This window comes from Myotis brandtii, unplaced genomic scaffold (assembly GCF_000412655.1).
Source record: "Myotis brandtii unplaced genomic scaffold, ASM41265v1 scaffold163, whole genome shotgun sequence".
Lineage (NCBI taxonomy): Eukaryota > Metazoa > Chordata > Mammalia > Chiroptera > Vespertilionidae > Myotis > Myotis brandtii.
Genome location: NW_005355962.1, coordinates 845,694 through 863,878, shown reverse-complemented (window position 1 = coordinate 863,878; position 18,185 = coordinate 845,694). Strand labels below are relative to the sequence as shown.

Genomic DNA, 18,185 nt, shown 5'->3' with positions numbered 1-18,185 from the left:
TTTATCTTTATTGTTGAAAGTATTACAGATGTCCCCTTTTTTCCCATTGACCCCCTCTACCCTGTACCCCTCCCCAGCCCTTCACTACACTGTTGTCTGTGTCAGTGGGTTATGCATATATGCATATAAGTTTTTTGGTTAATCTCTCCCCACCCCCACCTTCCATCTGAGATTTGTCAGTCTGTTTCATGCTTCTGTGTCTCTGGATCTATTTTGTTCATCAGCTTATTTTGTTCATTAGATTTCACATATAAGTGAGATCATGTGATGCTTGTCTTTCTCTGACTGGCTTATTTCGCTTAGCATAATACTCGCCAGGTTCTTCCATGCTGTCTCAAAGAGTAAGAGTTCCTTCTTTTTTATAGCAGTGTAGTATTCCACTGGGTAGATGTACCACAGTTTTCTAATCCACTCATCTGCTAATGGGCACTTAGGCTGTTTCCAAATCTTAGCTATGGTAAATTACCACAGCTTTTTTATCCACTAGTCTACTGATGGCCACTTGGGCTGTTTCCAGGTCTTAACTATTGCAGATTGTGCTGTTATGACATAGGGATGCATATATTCTTTCTGATTGGTGTTTTGGGTTTCTTAGGATATATTCCTAGAAGTGGGATTGCTGCATCAAATGGCAGTTCCATTTTTAATTTTTTGAGGAAACTCAATACTGTTTTCCATAGTGGCTGCACCAGTCTGCATTCCCACCAGCCGTGTATTAGGGTTCCCTTTTCTCCACATCCTCACCAGCACTTGTCATTTGTTGATTTATTAATGATCGCTATGCTGACAGATTTGAGGTGATACCTCATTATTGTTTTAATTTGCATCTCTCTGATGATTAGTGACTTGGAGCATTTTTTCATATGTCTCTTGGCCATCTATATGTCTGCTTTGGAGAAGTGTGTATTTAGGTCCTTTGCTTATTTTTCAGTTGGATAGTTTGTTATCAATGAAATCCCTATTATAATACCAATGGCATATTTCACAGAGCTAGAACAAACACTCCAAAAATTTACATGGAACCAAAAAAGACCCTGAATAGCTACAGCAATCTTGAGAAAGAAGAACAAAGTTGGAGGAATCACAATATCAGATGTCAAGTTATACTACAAAGCCACTATAATCAAAACAGCCTGGAACTGGCACAGAAACAGTCATATAGATCAATGAATCAGAACAGAGAACCCAGAAATAGACCCAAGCCATTACGCTCAATTGATATTTGACAAAGGAGACAAGAGCATACAATGAACTCAGGAGAGTCTCTTCAATAAATGGTGTTGAGAAAATTGCACAGGTACATGCAAAAAAATGAAACTAGACCACCAACTTACTCCATACACAAAAAAAACTCAAAATGGATAAAAGACTTAAATGTAAATCATGAAACCATAAAAATCCTAGAAGAAATCATAGGCAGCAAAATCTCAGACATCTCTGATAGCAATATATTTACCAATACCACTAGGGCAAGGGAAACAAAGGAGAAAATAAACAAATGGCACTACATCAAAATAAAAAGCTCTGCACAGCAAAAGAAACCATCAACAAAATGAAAAGGGAGCCCACTGTATGGGAGAACATACTTGCCAATGATACATCTGCTAAGGCAGGGGTCCTCAAACTACGGCCCGCGGGCCACATGCAAATACAAATATTGTATTTGTTCCCGTTTTGTTGTTTTACTTCAAAATAAGATATGTGCAGTGTGCATAGGAATTTGTTCATAGTTTTTTTTAAAACTATAGTCCGGCCATCTAACGGTCTGAGGGACAGTGAACTGGCCCCCTGTTTAAAAAGTTTGAGGACCCCTGTGCTAAGGGAATAATTTCCAAAATATGTAGACTGCTTTTAAATCTTAGGCGAGCTCTGAAGTCAGTGTTTGAGTGCTGAACGGAATTATGGGCAGGTGAAGGGGCAACTTTAGAATCCCAACCCAATGACACTGGGATTTGAACCTTCCCAGAGGACAGCAACAGTCCCCCGCTGATGAAGATGCTGGAAACATCTGGCCCAGTGCAGAGGATATCAAACCTGGCTGCGAATTAAAGTCACCTTAGGTCACTTTATAAAAATACTGATGCCAGCCCTACTCCCAGAGATACTGATCTCTTTGGTCTCACATAGTGTAGAGCAGCGGTTCTCAACCTTTAGGGTGACTGGCAATCTCCCAGAGGAGTTGTTAAAACACAAGTTGCTGAACCCCACCCTCAGAGTTGCTCATTCAGTAGGTTTGGGAGAGGGCCCCAAAATTTACATTTTAATAAGTTCTGAAGTAATGCTGATACTGCTGGTCTAGAGACTTCTCTTTGAAAACCACTGGTGTGGAAGAATGTGGCATTTTGAGTAAGAAACAGGATTGTAGTCTTGGTCTTATTAGCTGTCACCACCTTTTTTTATTTTTGTCAGGTTTTATTGAAGTGTAATTTAAATACTGTAATATAAACCTTTAAAGTGAACAGTTCTATGAATTTTGACACATACTCATCTATGCACCACTGTCAAGGTATAGGACAGTTGCATCATCCCCCAAAGTCTCTGTGTGCCCTCCTCCCATTCCAGGCCCTGACAACTCTTGATCTGATTTCTAGCCCTATAGTTTAGTCTTTCCAGAACGACATACCAATGGAATCACACAACATGTAGCATTTTTAAATCTGGCTTTCACTTTGCATAATGTATTTGAGATTCCTCCAGGTTGAGGTGTATATCAGTAGTTTATTCCTTCTAGTTTCTAAATAGTTTTGCATTGTATCGGTGTATCACAGTTTGTTTATCCATCCACCTGTTGAAATATTTGGTTTGTTTCTAGTTTTTTTTACGACAAAAACACTTTTTGTGTGAACATAAGTTTTTATTTCTCTTGTGCTTGAGTAACTATTGAGTGGTATTTTAGGGATGCATTTATGTTGATAAGAAACTGCTACATTGTTTTCCAAAGTGGCTGTGCCATTTTGCATCCCATGTATTTAACATTTATGATTCTCAATTTTTTAAGGTGTGTGTGTTCATAGTGTCTGTTCTTCATTTTCTATTACATGTTATTATAGAAACTTTCAAACACATACAAAAATAGAAAGAATATAATTGAGCTATTCTTTGTATCCCTGTGTACCCATCACCCAACTTCAACAATTATTACATAGCCAGTCTTCATTTAAATATACTCCTGTCTAAATAATCTTTCAGTTATTGATATCTGATTTAGTGCCATTGTGATAAGAGAATACTTGGTATGATTTGAATCCTTTTAAATTTATTGAGACTTGTTTTATGGATCAGACTATGTTCTGTCCTGGTAAATGATTCCGGGTACTTAAAAAAGAATGATTAACCTGGTCAAGTTGAATGAACGTTCCATAAATGTCAATTAGGTCAAGTTGTTTGATAGTGTTGTTCAAATCTTCTGTGTCCTTACTAATTTTCTCCCTACTTGTTCTATCAATTATTGAGAGAGGGTGTTGAAATCTCTGACTATATTTATAGATATACCTAGTTCTTCTTTCAGTTCTATAAGATTTTGCTGCTTATATTGTGAATCTCTTTTATTAGACACATAAATATTTAGGATTCTTAAGTCCTCCTAATGAATCGATCCCTTTTTCATTATGAAATTATCCTTTTTATCCCTAGTAATATTCTTTGCTCTAAACTCTACCTAAACTGATATTAATATAGCTGCTTAACTTTCTTTTGATTAATGTTAGTTTGGAACATTTTTTTCCATTCTTTATTTTTAACCTGTTTGTGTCTTTATGTTCAAAGTAAATATGCTCTGTATATAGTTGGGTCTTACTTTTTTTATTCCATTTGACACTGCCTTTTAATTGGGGGACTTCAATAACTTATATTTAATCCAATTACTGATATAGCTCTGTTCAGATTTACCATCTTGCTGTTTGTTTTCTAATAGTCACATCTGTTTTTGTTCCTCTTTTTCTGCCTTCTTTTAGATTAATTATTTGTTATGATTTCATTTTATCCCTATTTGGTTTATAACTTTTTGTATTTTTAGCACTTAGTTTATAGTATACATCTTAAAGTTAATAAGTCTGACTTTAAGTACATTACATCTCTTCATGTATAGTATATGAACAGTATACTTTCTTTTTTTGTCAAAATCAATTTCCATCCTTTCAAAAATTTGATTTTATAGTATTCATTTTGAATAAATTTTTTAATTACAGTTGACATACATTATTATATTAGTTTCAGGTGTACAACATAGTGATTAGACATTTATATATCTTATGAAGTGATCACCCTAATAAGTTTAGCACCCAGCTGACACCATATATAGTTATTACAATATTATTGACTATTTCCTCTATACTGTACTTTTGAACAGTAAACTTTCATTTCCTTTCTCTTGGCTTTTATGCTGTTGTGTCATATATTCTACATTTTATATATATAAATATATATGTTTAAATAAATATATGTATAACTATATTATATACATATGTAAATATATATTATAACACATGTTGGTGTAAAACATGATGCAATATATTGTTTTTATTTTTGCTTTAAACAGTCAATTATCTTTTAAAGAAATTTTAAATAAGGAAAAATGTAATATATTAACTATTTTCAGTGTTCTTCATTCTGTTTCATAGTCAGGCGTCCATCTAAGTTGATTTTCTTCTGCCTGAAGCCCCTTCTTTAGTTTTTCTGTAGTACTGATCTGATGCTGATAAATTCTTTCAGTTGTTGTACATTTTTAACCTCTTTGTTTCATCTTTGTTTTTCAAATATATTTTTGAAGAGTATAGAATTCTATATTGGCAATGTTTTTCTTACATGTCCTCAATATGTACTGCTCTAGGGTGATCTGGCTGGTCTTAGTTTCCAACAAGAAATCTTTCCTCATTTTTATTTTTGTTCCTATTCACACAGTGTATCTTTTTTTCTCTATTAGCCTTTCAGATTTTTTTCTGCATCATTAGTTTTAAGCAATTTTATTATAATGGATTTCAGTGTATTGTCCTTCATGTATCTTGTGCCTTAGGGTTTATTAAAATTCTTGGATCTCTGGTCAAAAACTTTTCAGCCATTATTTTTTAAAATATTTTTTCCATTCCTCTTTTTCCTCTTCTCTGGGACACCAATCACATGTATATTTGGCTGTTTCAAATTGTGTCACAGCTCATTATCAGTTCTTTTAAAAATATTTTTTATTTTTTTTCCTGTTTAATTTTAGATAGTTCTATTACTGTGTCCTCAGGTTCACTAATCTTTTTATCTGTCATGTCTAATATGTTCTTAATTTTATCTAGTGTATTTTTCTTCTCTGATATTATAGTTTTCATCTCTACAGGTTTGTTTGGGGTCTCTTTTCTATCTTCCATAATGCTTTCTGTTTTCTTGACCATTGATTATATGGACCATATCTATAATAGCAATTTCAGTGTACTTGCCTACAAATTCTTTGTCCTCTCTCATTTATATATATGTTTCCATTAATTGATTTTTATCCTCATTATGAGTTATATTTTCCTACTTCTTTGCATGCTTGGCAGTTGTTGTTTTTATTGGATGGCAGACATTTTGAACTTTGGATATTACATGCTGTATTTTTTTTGTATGTTTTTAAATATTTTTGAGCATTGGGATAAAGGTAAATTTGAGAACAGTTTGATTCTTTCTAGACTTACTTTTATGCTTTGTTAGGGAAACCAAAGCAGCCTTTACTCTAGGGTTAATTTGATACCATTAGTAAGGCATTTCTGAATATTCATCCTGATGATTTATGTATTTCAAAATTTCTTGAATTATTCCAGCCCTGTGTGTCCTCCAAGAATTGTCTGCCTGCTCCTCTTTAGTGGTTCTTTTCCCAGCCTTGGGTCATTTCCTCACAAACATGCTCGATAGTACTCAGCCGAGCACTCAAGGTGAAGCCCCTGTATATCTCTGAGCATCTCTCTGTATGTGGTTCTTTTCCCTCTGGGGCTGTGCCTGTGAATTCTAGCCTCCTTGGCCTCCTCAAATTTTTAACTCTGTCTCCTCAACTCTGGGAGATCACCAAGTCCGGTTTGGCGCCCCCCTTCCTGTGTTGCAGCCTAGAAACTCTAAGCTGTAAGCCAGCATAATTGTAGGATTCATTGTATTTGTTTCCCTTTTCTTAAGAATCACTGTCCTGTGCTGCCTATTGTCCAGTGTCTGAAAGCTGTTTTTTTTTTTCATTTGTTTTTTGTTGTGGTGGTTGTTTAAGGTGAAAGGTTCAATCTGGTCTCTGATACTCCATCATCACTTGATGCAGAAGACTGACTTCTATATTGTTTCATTTATTACCAGAGTAAATTCTCTATTCACATAATGAATAATGAGGATGTTGCCTTTTCTACAGGGATTAAATAAAATAGTATACATGAAAAGTACCCTATAGATGATAAAGTGTAAAGTGCTACAAAGATATTTGCCATTGCCATTACCTAGGAGAGTACCTCATTTTCCCATAGTTTTGGATGTTCTTTATAGGAATAAGGCTTAAAAGGCCAAAAAATGGAGATTTGGTTTTTGAGAAATTACCAATGCCTCCATGCATAGTAGTGTGCCATGTTGTGTATTTTTCTGTGCTGTATTAATTCATGCATTCATTGATTCAATAGATATTTATTAGACATCCATTGTTTTAGATACTGGATATCTCTGCCCTCAAGGAGTTTAAATTCTCTCTTAGCATATTTTCTTCTGTTTATGTCTCAACTATCCCAGTTTCTCCTATCACTGTCTGGACATGTGTCTCATTCTGTCTGTGGGCCTCTGTCTGAGGGCTCATCTCATTCTACCTTCGCTCCTGTATTTTCTTTCCATAGTTTATCTGGTCTTTCCACATTGTTATATTATTTGCTTCATTCAATCCAGTTGTCATATATTTCTGTCTTCTCTATACTTACCTTCTTTTTCTTCTTTTTGGGTGAATGTCAGAGTAAAACAAAAGACCTTCCAAATGCTTACCGGGCTTTAAAAGATCTGTGCTACCACTTCCCTCTTTGAACCCCTGAACCTCTTCTTCATTTTCCTCTATCCACTAGGCCTCCTTGCCATTACTGTTTTTAGAAAACACCAAGCATGACCCTACTTCAGGGTGCTTGCACTTGCTATTCTTCCACATATCTACGTCTTCCCCCTCACTTCCTTCAAGTCTTTGCTCAGTTGTTGTCTATTCCATGAGCCCTTTTTGGCCTCACTCTATTTTAAAGTGTCATGCCTTCTACTACTTCTTCTGTTCTCTACCTTATTTTTCTTGGTAACACTTATCTTCTAGATTATACTATAAAATTTGCTTCTTTTCTTCTCTGTTGTTGCACTAGCATATAAATTCTATGAAACTCGGGATTTCTTTATTGCTGATAGGAGCAATAGGACACTGCCTGCCTGACACTAATAAGGAGTTGAGTAAATATTTGTTGAATGAATGAGTCTCCTTAGTAAAGTGCTTTTTTGTTTGTTATATTACATTTATTAAATACTAGAGGCCTGTTGCATGAAGAGATTCGTGCAATAGGCCTTCCCTTCCCCTGGCTGCTGGCACCAGTTTTCCTCTGGCACCTGGGACCTAGGCCTTCGCTCTGGCGAGAGCCTTCAATCTTCGCTCCTCCACTTCACGCCTAGGTATGCAAAATAACCGCCATCTTTGTTGGGTTAATTTGCATACTCTCCTGATTGGCTGGTGAGCGTAGCGGAGGGATGGTCAATTTACTTTTTTGTCTATTATTAGGTAAGACTAGAGGCACGGTGCACGAAATTTGTGCATGGAGGGGATTTCTCTCAGCCCAGCCTGCACCCTCTCCAATCGGGGTTCCCTTGGGGGATGTCTGACTGCTGGTTTAGGCCCAATCCCTGTGGGACTCGCAATCTGGGACTGCAGGTTCCTAACCGCTCACCTGCCTGCCTGCCTGATCACCCCTAACTGCCTCTGACTGCCTCTGCCTCCGGGCCTCTCTCTGGGCCTGATCCATAGCCTCTGTGGCACCCACACCGCCCCCCCCCCCCGCCTCTCTCTCTCTCTCTCTCTCTCTCTCCAGGCCTCGCCAGCAGCCATGGTGGCTGCTGATTAGGCCCTGCCTCTCTCTCCAGGCCTCTCTCCGGGCCTGATCTGCAGCCGCCAAGGCAGCAGTGAGGTCATTAGGCCTCCGCCCATCCCAGGCCAGAGGCTAACAACTTCACCACCCCTGCTTTACCTCCCCCTCACCCCCATGAACCCCTCTGCTGTCGCTGTGATAGGAGCCTGTGGGCCACTGGGGAGGGACCAAGAGGTGCTCCATGCACTTCCTGGTGACTGGTCATCCGTCTGGTCATTTAGGATGTGAGGACCCCTGGTCTTTTATAATGTAGATACTTCTTTCATATACTTTATTTTAAAAATAAATGGTTGGAGCATTTTATATATTTTCTTTAGAAATCCCTTAAATTGATTTATTTAGCTTATTAACGTATTTTGTCCTATAGGTATGTAACCATCACAATAAAAGGTTCTCCATCCCTGATTACAGATATACCTTCAGGCATGAATCCATGTAAAATTAGGAAACATTCTAGTAGTAATGAATAATTTCAACCTTATAGATAACCTAGGAGGAGGTGGAATTCCTGGAAGGGGGACCCCAAACAGGACCTAGACTTTAAATTCCATTCAGAAATCCAAGGATAATCCAAAAACAAACAAACCAACAAATTATTCGAAATATAATATTCCTCTTATTCTGAGAAAAAGTTAGAAAAGTTAGTACTGTATTTGAATTAAAATATTTTATACAACTCTCCTAGAAAATACTTTAAAATGAGTCCATGTGAAATTTTCTATTAGGTTATATATGCCTGTCTACCCCACTCCCTTCATCATAATTTGAAAGTCTAATAAACTCTGAAAACCGAAAGGTTTTGCTAAATTTACCACAGACTCATTTAGTGGAAAAACCCAATCTGTTCTGAAGGGACAGCTGGTTATAATCTTTATTTTCCCATTTGGTGAGTCTACTTTATATATTTCTGCAGAAATACTAACGTGTTTGACTATGGTGTGGGCCCCAGTGATTGAGGACCTGTGTGTGTGTGTTTTTAAATTCTCTGTGCTCAAGTGAAACCATATATTCCAGTCATTGACTGCCTAACCTTTGGTTGTTTTTGATTTATCCAGCTTTGCAAACCTAGGTATACTTCATGTGACAAAGAAAAAAGTATTTGAAACACTGGAAGCTCGAATGACAGATGCATGCATTAGGGGCTATAATCCCGGACTTTTGGTGCATCCTGAACTTGCCTATTTGCAAGCAGAAGGTGGAGGAGACCGGCAGCTCACAGGTGAGTGTCACTCTCCCATCCTTGCTTTTTTGAGAGCTCAGGCTCTTATTTCTCGTGTGTAGACTATGTCCTCATCTGGATGCCTCAAGTTTCTCTTTCTCTCAATCTGTACCCCAAGCTGCTCCCACTCTTTTCCTGCTCAGAAACCTTTGATGACATCCTGCTACCTCTAGAATAAAATCTGTACCTCCATAGCCTGGCACACAAAGCCCTCACAGTCTGGCCCCGCCCACCTTTCTAGCCTCATCTTCAGTCCCACCTGCCCCTACCTCTGCCCACCTCTGCCCCCTGAACAGTCATGCACCTCCATACCTTTGTATGTGTATTTCTCTACTTAAAACCATCTTTCCCTTTTCAACCTGTCAAAACCAATGCATTATTCAAGACTTAGTTTAAAAACAGCTCCTCTCTTTTATCTCCCCCAGCTCACCCTCTTATAAGGAATCTTTCTTTCTTTGGATACTTCAGGCACATTGTAAACTATTGTCTTTGTCATTAAAATGCTATGATTTTATGTTTTCCTGCCTTCGCTCATATTTTTTTCTTTCAACCCCAAACCTTGTCCCATCACCTGTGCCATTTCTGCTTTTATATGTTCTCCTTTAGTCTGGCCAGATGAGCTCACATTCAGATGATCCAATCATCATTTTCCACTATGTTCCATCTTCTGATATCCAGACTCTAAACCTCCTCATCATCTTGGACCCTCCTCTACCATGTGCTGCATGTCCAGCTAGTGGTCCATCTATGCTGTGCTCTCTCTCGTGCTCCACTCCATTTTTGCTGCTCTGTTTTGTCTCTCCCCACTTCTAATCGAGTTTACACCCAATGGTCAGATGGATCTCACCACTACTTAGTGCAGGGGTGGGCAACCCCTGGCACGCGTGCCAAACATGGCACGCCAATAACGTTTGCTGACACGCGAAACCCTCTCTTATAATCTTCCATTTACAATTTTTTTCTTAATATCGACTTTTTTATTTTTCAGATAAATTCAGTGTAGGTGCATCTTAGATAAATAAATAATTTTACATAACAAGTTATCTTAAAGACCATAGACATGGATTGACAAGAGAGGGGAAGAGCAATTTCAGTAGTGTTGAAAACAAACTATTGAGGACTTGGAATGCCATTCCAGAAAATTTTTTCTGTTTAAAAAACTTTGCAACAGCATTACTCTCCATGTTTTCATCCACATACGCTTGTGAATCTTTGTTCTCAGTGATGAATTTTGTTAAGTCTCATAATAGGAGTAGCCTGGCGGATGAAAGTAGTAGCTTGTGCCTATCTCTGAAGGTCACGAAATATAAACCTGATGTAAAATCTCTGTCATCAGTGATGCAGCAGCAAAAGTCCCACTGATAATATCAAACGGAGTCATAAAGTTTTCTGTCGGACTATCAGTATACATGTATACATTAAAAAATAAATGTATTTTTCATCATCAATACTGTGTTTTTGTCGCTCGAATGAATTTTATTATTTGTTCAAGGTTCTTCACATACATACACCTTAAGAGATATCAAGTAGGCGTAACATGTTCTCAAAAAATTAGGGTTGGCACGCAGAAGAATGTTGAGTCAGAGATTTTGCTGGTTTTGGCACGCACTCACAAAAAGGTTGCCCACCCCTGCCTTAGTGTCTCCCAAGAGCTGGCCCCAGTCTGTATTCCCAACTCGATTTCCCACCATGTCCCTTCATGTCAAACTGAACTACTGCATAAGGCACCATGGTTTCTCACTTCCTCACCTTGCCACATTCTTTCTGTACTTGAATCTTCCCTCTTTCTGGAATGCCCTTATTCACCCTCTTCATAAGTGCAAGTCCTACCATCTCTTCAAGTTTTAGAGCAAACATCTCTTCTGCTCCAAAGCCTTTGGGTTCTCCCCTCCTTTGGAATTCCATATCACTTCATCTGTAGCTCTTGGACTGTCCTCATCACCTGAATTATCACCTTTTATGATATAAGATAATTATGATTATATCCATCAGCATGAAAGTTCCATCAAGGGGAAGGAAGGAGCCAAATGTAGTTGAGTCATTTAGTTGCTTCAAAAGTACTTTCTGAGTACCTACTATGTGCAAAGGAGGGTGCTAGGCACTGTGGAATGAACACAGTCTCTGTGCTCAAAGAGTTTTGGGATACTTAATTTTCACATTTCACTAAACCACTGATGCACAGTGGTTTATTCCGTTCTAGTCCATCACATTGTTTGTATCTTCAACTCTTACTGTAGAGAGAAAAGGGAGAGTTCGTGGAGAGAGAGGAAAGGAGAGGCACTTTGCTACATGGAGGACAGATTTTACCGTAATCCACAGGAAATGCAAATCTTCTTTAGATGGCTTTAATTTTGGATGACATATATGGGATAAATTTAAAATTTTTATTAACAACATGAAGAATTAAAAAAAAATTTTTTTTCATTTCAAGCTTATGTTATTGGGGCTTGATAAAAGCACTCCATCTAAAACGTTCTCGCTTCACCCTTGCCCTGTGCTGTGTGGTCCTAGATCGGGAAAAGGAGATCATCCGCCAGGCAGCTCTTCAGCAGGCAAAGGAGATGGACCTCAGCGTGGTGCGGCTCATGTTTACAGCTTTCCTCCCCGACAGCACCGGCAGCTTCACCAGGCCCCTGGAACCCGTGGTATCAGATGCCATCTACGACAGCAGTGAGTGCTTGACTTTTCGTGGGAGGCAGCTCCGTAGAATGTCAAGAACAGACTTGCAGCCTGCCCTGGCAGTTACTTACTAGCTCTGAGTCCCCGGGCAAGTAATTAATTACTTGGAACCTCATGTTTATCATCTACAAAACGGGAATACTAAAATCTAATGTAAAAAGTTGATGTCGGGGTGGAGGGGGTCAGGAGGGAAGGGAGGAGACATCCGTAATACTTTCAGCAATCAAGATAAATTAGGAAAAAGGTTGAAATGTTAAAAGGTGCTCAATAAATGTAGTTATCCTCTCTCAGATGTTCATTTTAGTCTTTCACGTGTAATGCCAAAACTCTCATTCCTTACCAAGGCCTTGCTATGAGGGTATAGTGTTTGTGCTCTTAGATGAGAAAAGTATCTTAATTTTTTCCATTGGGAGTCTGAACAAAAGTTAATAAAAGACAACTATTTTTCTTAACCACCTAATTCTCACATTTTTGATAGCCTTATCAAGATAGAAACTTCAGGTTAACTGAGAGAGCAGCATAGATAGTATGTGGCTTCAAATTTCTATTTTAGTCTGTGGTTCCTAGAATTTTTAAAGAGTTTTACAATGCTCTTCAAATTTACCATACAAATTTGTGTAGTAAAATTTTTGGTATGTGTGAGATTTATGAAACCGATATTCCCAGAAAGCCTGCAAGTGCACCACGTAGGCTCATTGACAGTTTCTAGGGTTTGGCCTGAGTAGGAAACTCCAGGCTCCCAGGACAACTAACTGATTTCTCTAATTTAAACACGTTTGAAAGGAAGTGAAAGAGTTATAAAATGATGTAGACTCATATATCAAAGTTCATCTTAAAATGCAGGTGTTGGGGGAACAAGAAAAAAGGAAGCTTTATACCATTACCACACAAAACTTTTGCCCCTAACCACACAGAATTCTAATTTAGTTTGGGGAAAAGAAATATAACATCTCCATTTTTCCTTTTTGTAGAATAAAAGTTAATAGATAGGTTAAGAAAATGGTGTTTCTCCTAAACCTATAGGACTCTTGTAAATGGTACATCAGTATCATGGAAATAAGCTTGGGCTAAGTCTTGACCTAATTGAAATTCCACCAACCCATGGCTTCGTTCCTCCCTGAACGTCAGAAGAGCTCTTTCTTTCTGTCTCAGTTTCCTTGACTGTGTTAGTGGGAGAAACCGAGACTGCTCCTCTCGGCCTCCTCTATTTGGGTGGTAATGAATGACCCATACCCAAGAGTGCTCTGCAGACTTCAGAAGGCATTTTTGTTTCATTTGTATCCTTGCTAAAACAATCTGAGTGAAAGCATCCATTTAAATTTTCATTTGGTTAATCTGTGCTCAGGGCGGGGTCCCTCATAAGAGATCGGCTTATGAGGATAAACCAGGTGCTTGTGGAGCTGAGGCTAACCCAAGGTGGTTTTTGTTTCCCTCCTGTGGACAGAAGCCCCCAATGCGTCCAACTTGAAAATTGTACGAATGGACAGGACAGCTGGATGCGTAACTGGAGGGGAAGAGATTTATCTTCTCTGTGACAAGGTTCAGAAAGGTAAATATATGACGTGACCCCAAGATGTGAAATATTTTGAGTGTGTCTGTGAGTCACTTTCTGACAGTGGAGATCCCTTGAACATTTCACATTTCACCTCTTCCAACTGTATCTGTATTTTTTTAAACCCAACTAATTCATTTAAAATTTTTCAACAGAAGTAAAGAGAAATTCTAAAATGGTGGTAATCCATGACATGTCAATGTTTTTATGCTTCAAAGTTTAGTATCTGAACTTAGTTAAACTAACAGAAATGAGAAATAGTCCATGCTTCACACACACACACACACACACACACACACACACTAATGTTTGTGTCTATTACATGCTGTGCCATGAGTCAGCTCTGACTCCCGGCCATCCTATGAATGAGCGATGTCCACAGTGTCCTGTCCTCAACAGCCCCGCTCGGCTCCTGGAGACTCATGCCTGTGGCTTCTTTCATGGAGTCAGTCCATCTCATGTTTGCTCTTCCTCTTCTCCGGCTGCCATCTGGCTTTCCAGCATTGTTGTCTTTTTCAAAGAATCTTCCCTGAGTTGTGTTGTCATTTTTGCCTCCAGTGAGTTTCAGGCTTAATTTGCTGGGAGAGCTTCTCCAGCTGCTTTCACAGGACATTGTGATGTCAGCTAAGGAAAAGAAAGAATAATTTTGACCTTCAGAAAAGGTTCTTGACATTAATCGTGTGAAATATAGATTAATCAATTAGAAAAAGCTTACAGAGATTTTATTATTTTCTCAAACTTCACTCATTTTTAAAATAAAATGATTGAAAGTATAGTATAATAAAGATCTGCTCACTACAAAGTGAGGAGCATTTTTAAAGTAAGCAGATAGACAAGTGGAAATAGAGCCCCTAAATGAGTGAATTGTGGCTTTAAAAAGAAGAAAATTCTCATTTGAGGCTAAATGCTCTGAGGTAAAAAGTCTGAAAAAATAAATCAGACTTTAAGGTAAATGTATATGTCTTTATCCAAAAAAAAATTACACTTTCTCTGCTTATCCTGGTTGTCAACCTTTTTTTTAAACCCATTCTATTCAAGTAATACACACTTCCAGATTCCTGGGCAGGCCAGGGAGATGCCAACCTGGGTTACACTGTCATATTTCTGCAGAAGTAAAATCCATGACTGAAGTGTGAAATGTCGGCATTCTAAATTTAATCTGAAGGGACTTGATAAACTTAATATTTTTAACAGTTTTCCAGTAAGGATTAATAAAGTATTATAGTGAGGCAGTTTAGGAGAATGTTTAATAGTAGAATATTTAAGTCAGAAACTATAGTGTCTGTGTTCAAATCCTGGTCTCTCCATTTACTACTCTTCAATTTTGGATAAATTACTTAACCTCTCCGGACCTTAGCTTTTCTTCTGCAAAATGAAGATATTAATAGCACATCTACAAAATTATTGTGAGGATTAAATCAGTTAATATATACATATAAATCACTTAGAACTGTGTCTGCCATATAGTAAATTTATATAAATTAGATATTATTATGTAAGTCTTTATTGAGTTGAACCACATTTCGGGATTCTGATATTCCTCACTATCCTTCATCTTTCTCAGGAGTGGATTGGTTTAGAGATGGAGAAGTGGGAAGGTCAAAGATTGAGTAAGAGAAAACTCAAATTGAATAGGTAAATCTGTCATTGTAAATGAAACCTGGGGCCCATTACTACGGTAACTAATTAAAAATTCAGTGATTTGTACCAATTTTAAATTATTAAAAAGTCAATTTCTTATTAATTACAGTACTTTCAAAAATTTAAGTACATAGTAGGTAGAATCTTGGAACCAACTTTTTTCCAGCATGTGTATAAATATAATTACACTATGTGAAATTGTACACCTGACTGTGCCTGTTTGCAGATGACATCCAGATTCGATTTTATGAAGAGGAGGAAAATGGTGGAATCTGGGAAGGATTTGGAGATTTTTCCCCAACAGACGTGCATAGACAAGTAAGTGGATGATGATGATATGTTGAAATTTACTATTTAGTTTCCATATATGAGGAAGGAAAAATTATAAATATTTATTTAACTTTCATAGAAGAGTACTATATTTAAGATTCTTATAGGTCGTTCAGAAAAGATATCTACCATAAATTTATGGGAAAGGTTCTATAACAAAACACCATAGACTGGGTGGATTAAACAACAGAAATTTATTTTCTCACAGTTCTGGGGGCTAGAAGTCCCAGATCAAGATTTGACAGGGTCGGTTTCTGGTGAGAGCTCTCTTCCTGGCTTCCAGATGCTGCCTTCTCAATGTGTCCTCTCAGGGTAGAGAGAGTAAGCTCTCTGGTGTCTCTTCTTATAAGGACACTAATCAGGGCCCTGCCCTATGACCTCATTTAACCTTAATTTTATCCATAAAAGGTCTGATATCCAAGTGCTGCTACATTAAACATATGAATTTGGGGGAGATGGACACAATCAGTTCATAGTAGTGTTCTACTAGAATAATTATGGCAAAGCGTGCTACAAGGGTATTCTAATAAAAAGCATTGAAAGGAAGAGTCTTCTAGTTGAGGCTAATGTTATCATGTGTATATGACTAAGAGATGAAAATGCTAAATCCCATCTTAATGATTACTTAATGATTACTCTGAGTGACTGAGGAATACTATTTTCACACACACACACACACACACACACACACGGACACAATCCAAATATCCATCAATACGTGGCCAATTAAATAATGTTGTATCTATGTGATGGAATATTATGCATTTATTAAAAATAATGAGTACTCTATGAACTAATATGAAAACATCTCGAAGGTACAACATTAAAACATTTTAAAAGATAAATATAACACAACGTGTGTATTTAAAAGATTCTATGTTCATGTTTGCACATCCATAAAGAAACTCTGGAAGAATACAAAAGAAATTAATAAATTCTCTGTGTTTACCTCTGGGGAGTGGGAGTGGGTGGCAAGGAAACAGTAAGAATTGCTTGAATGGGGGATAGGAATGGCAAGAAGAACTTTCTATGTGTGCCATTATATACCTTTTTATATTTAAAAAATCTTTATTTCTATGAATATATTATAGTCCAAAAGTCAAACTTATAAGTAAAAATGCCAGAGGTGTTACAGAATGCTCTGTATATGCCCTGAGCCTTGGCCAGTCTCACCTCAGAATAAACTGGCCCTGTGATGATGTCTTCCTTGAAGGGTTTAGTTACCTGTCTTCATCAACAGGCCTGTAGGCTGATAATAGTACCACCTTCCTCATCTCCCTCATCCCAAAACCAGTCTTTCTGATGTTGCCGCAGATAATCTTGGAAGCTTTTAAGGCTGATTTAAAAGAGGAAAAGGTGTCTGCAGTGTATTTTTTTCACATGATTATGTACAAGTGAAGACATCTGAATTATTAGATAAATGACATAATAAAGATCTGTAATACATCGGCACAACCTTGCTTCAGTTTCACAATGGCAGTTTAGTTAAAATGAATGGGTATAGAATTCTGAGTTTGTAACTTTCTCTAGGGTACTGTATTTTCTTTTGTACACTGTATCTAAACATTGTGCATAAAGAGTGTGTTTAATAAGTATAATTCTTAGAAAAAAAAGTAATCCTACCTTAACATTTGGACCTTTGTATCCTGCAGTTTGCCATCGTCTTTAAAACACCGAAGTATAAAGACGTCAATATTACCAAACCAGCCTCCGTGTTCGTCCAACTTCGGAGGAAATCTGACTTAGAAACGAGCGAACCAAAACCTTTTCTGTACTACCCTGAAATCAAAGGTAACTTGGTTGTCTATACTCTGGCTCCTGTTTCAATAAGAGGACAAACTTATTATTAGCAAATATCAATTAGTCACCTCCTTTCAACCACTTCCTAGTAACTGTCCCCTGGGTCCAGGGTACTTATTTTTTAGAGGAGAGAGAAGTTAATATACTATGTTGGGGTCATGGAATTAAGTCCAGCCTTTTTAAAATAATGTTATCTTCACCAAGCTTATATGAGATTTAGACATTTGAGAATTTGCAACTATCATTTATTGAGTAATGCGGGGTTCAGGCAGCAGAGATGACAAGATAAGGCTCCCTGTGTCGGAGAGTCAGCCACTCTACCCACAGGCCTCAGACAGGCGAACAGAAGACTCAGCCTCCATGCGGTGCAGAACTATAAAAATGAATAAACCACTGTTCTTTTCCTCACAAAAGACGCACCAGGACGGAGAGAGCATAGTCCCCTTAAAAAGTTATAGTGCGAATTAATTATTTTCATAAGTGAAGCGTCTACAAACACGTAGACTGCTGAAGGAAGAGAGCCCTTGCTTCTAAAGCCACTTAGAAGAAGCCTTCTTCAAGGTCCTTAAAATTGGGGATATACTTCAGTATCTGGGTGTGAAAGGGAAAAGGGAGAGTGTTCCCTAGGCTTCAGAAATTTGAGGAGCTGAAACAATTTATATCTGTTCAGAGAAAAGTGAGCATTATGAGCACTGAAACGGACTCCTGAGGCCAAGGAAGGCCGGACAGGAAGGCCAGGGCCAGGCTCTGACGTGCTGGGATTGGCAGCTAAAGAACTTTGTATTGATTCTGGAGAGGGGAACGACCTGGCCTGTTTGAATTTGGAATGATGGCTCTGACTTCTTTATATAAACACTTGGAAAACTATCTGGGCAGC

The 18,185-nt window shown here is 37.9% G+C and overlaps 1 protein-coding gene across 7 annotated transcripts in view; it reads left to right on the top strand.

Annotated features, from left to right (window-relative positions):
* NFKB1 (nuclear factor of kappa light polypeptide gene enhancer in B-cells 1) overlaps nt 1–18,185 on the top strand; it is a 108,238-nt gene that overhangs the window by 55,386 nt on the left and 34,667 nt on the right. For all 7 annotated transcript variants that reach the window (XM_005862301.2, XM_005862300.2, XM_014536467.1 and 4 more), the window contains 5 exons: nt 9,143–9,306; nt 11,818–11,976; nt 13,430–13,534; nt 15,405–15,496; nt 17,161–17,299. In XM_005862301.2, the coding sequence (XP_005862363.1) occupies nt 9,143–9,306; nt 11,818–11,976; nt 13,430–13,534; nt 15,405–15,496; nt 17,161–17,299 (659 nt within the window). The remainder of the gene's footprint in view (nt 1–9,142; nt 9,307–11,817; nt 11,977–13,429; nt 13,535–15,404; nt 15,497–17,160; nt 17,300–18,185) is intronic.